At 34.2% G+C, this 1,218-nt stretch overlaps 1 protein-coding gene and 1 non-coding gene across 2 annotated transcripts in view; one reads left to right on the forward strand and one right to left on the reverse strand.

The window, feature by feature from the left end:
* Window positions 1-552, reverse strand: part of POSPLADRAFT_1160974 (hypothetical protein) — a gene marked incomplete at both ends in the record, with an annotated part of 1,528 nt that extends 976 nt beyond the window's left edge. Inside the window, one exon of the mRNA XM_024487627.1 lies at window positions 402-552. Within this exon, the coding sequence (XP_024332913.1) occupies window positions 402-552 (151 nt within the window). The remainder of the gene's footprint in view (window positions 1-401) is intronic.
* Window positions 553-1,045: 493 nt separating this feature from the next.
* Window positions 1,046-1,117, forward strand: POSPLADRAFT_t172. Its single transcript has one exon. It is a non-coding gene; the product is annotated as a tRNA-Gly (tRNA).
* Window positions 1,118-1,218: the final 101 nt, after the last annotated feature.

The raw sequence follows: 1,218 nt of genomic DNA on the forward strand, positions 1-1,218 counted from the left end.
TTTTTTTTTAATTAAAAAATAAAAAGGACAGGGATGGGAGCGCGCTCCCGCCTAGCGGCAGAGGGGCTTGGGTATGAAGTAAAAATAGTACTTCTGAAACAGGTGAAATCACAGATTTTTAATCTGACATCGGGGATTTTTAGTGGTAACATTAAATTAGCAGTTGGCTATTTGCTGGAACCCCTTTAGAGCTTTTGGTAATAAAAAATATTTTTATATTGCAAATTTGCAATAAAGAAAAACATTTAGTTAAAAATCAAAAGATTGGGCAGTCAGCAGGGAAGTTTTATTTCTTAGATAATAGCTATCAATAATAGTTTAAAACCCCTCAACGATCACACGCCAACATCCAGAGCTAATTCTAATGTATTCTAGAAGCTGGATGAAGATATGATCTAAACCTATTCTGAAAAGATAGGAGTAATTGCGATGTCGACTCAACCTATCCTCCGGGGGAAGAAGCTTGGAAGGGTTCGGCTGTTCGCCGATTAAAAGGTTACGCGAGTTGGGTTTAATACGACGTGAGTCAGTATGGTCCCTATCTTCTGGAGGGAAAAATAGTAAAAAGGGGCAGACCTTCTAGTACGAAAGGATCAATAGGCTGTGTTTCTCTAGTGTACCAATTGTTGAAAATATATAAAAATATATTTAAGCATAGTTGGGTAGCCACAAACATGATAGATAAGCGCTGAATGAATATGAAGCAAGAAGCTATCCCCTAGATACTATCATTAGATCCCTATTTACTTTATTTTTTCAGCTAAAACTGAATTTAATTCTCTCCATCGCGCCTAACGGCAGCGGTGGGATGAATAGGTTATTCTAATTTTGTAAGAAATAGAACATTTCTAGATAGGATGAAAATGAAATTACTGTGAGGTATTTAGTTTATCATTACTAATTTATTAAATAGACTTGATGTTAAGTATTGTTCATTACCATTTATAAAATATTAGAGTAGTAATAGTTAAATAATATATTGTATTTTTATTTATTTATTTTTAAATTATTATTAAAAGAATATTAAACTAACTAATTTTTTATAATGAGTATAGTTAAGTTGGTATAACATCTACCTTCCAAGTAGAGATCATCAGTTCGAATCTGATTACTCATAAATTTGATAAATCCTACCCCGGCGCCCTCAGCCCTCAGCCCTCTGAGAGGAGAGGATGGCCGCTAATAATACCGTTAGGCAAGGATAAGCTTTGTTAAATT

This window comes from Postia placenta (genome assembly GCF_002117355.1).
Source record: "Postia placenta MAD-698-R-SB12 unplaced genomic scaffold POSPLAscaffold_30, whole genome shotgun sequence".
Classification (NCBI taxonomy): Eukaryota; Fungi; Basidiomycota; class Agaricomycetes; order Polyporales; family Adustoporiaceae; genus Rhodonia; species Rhodonia placenta.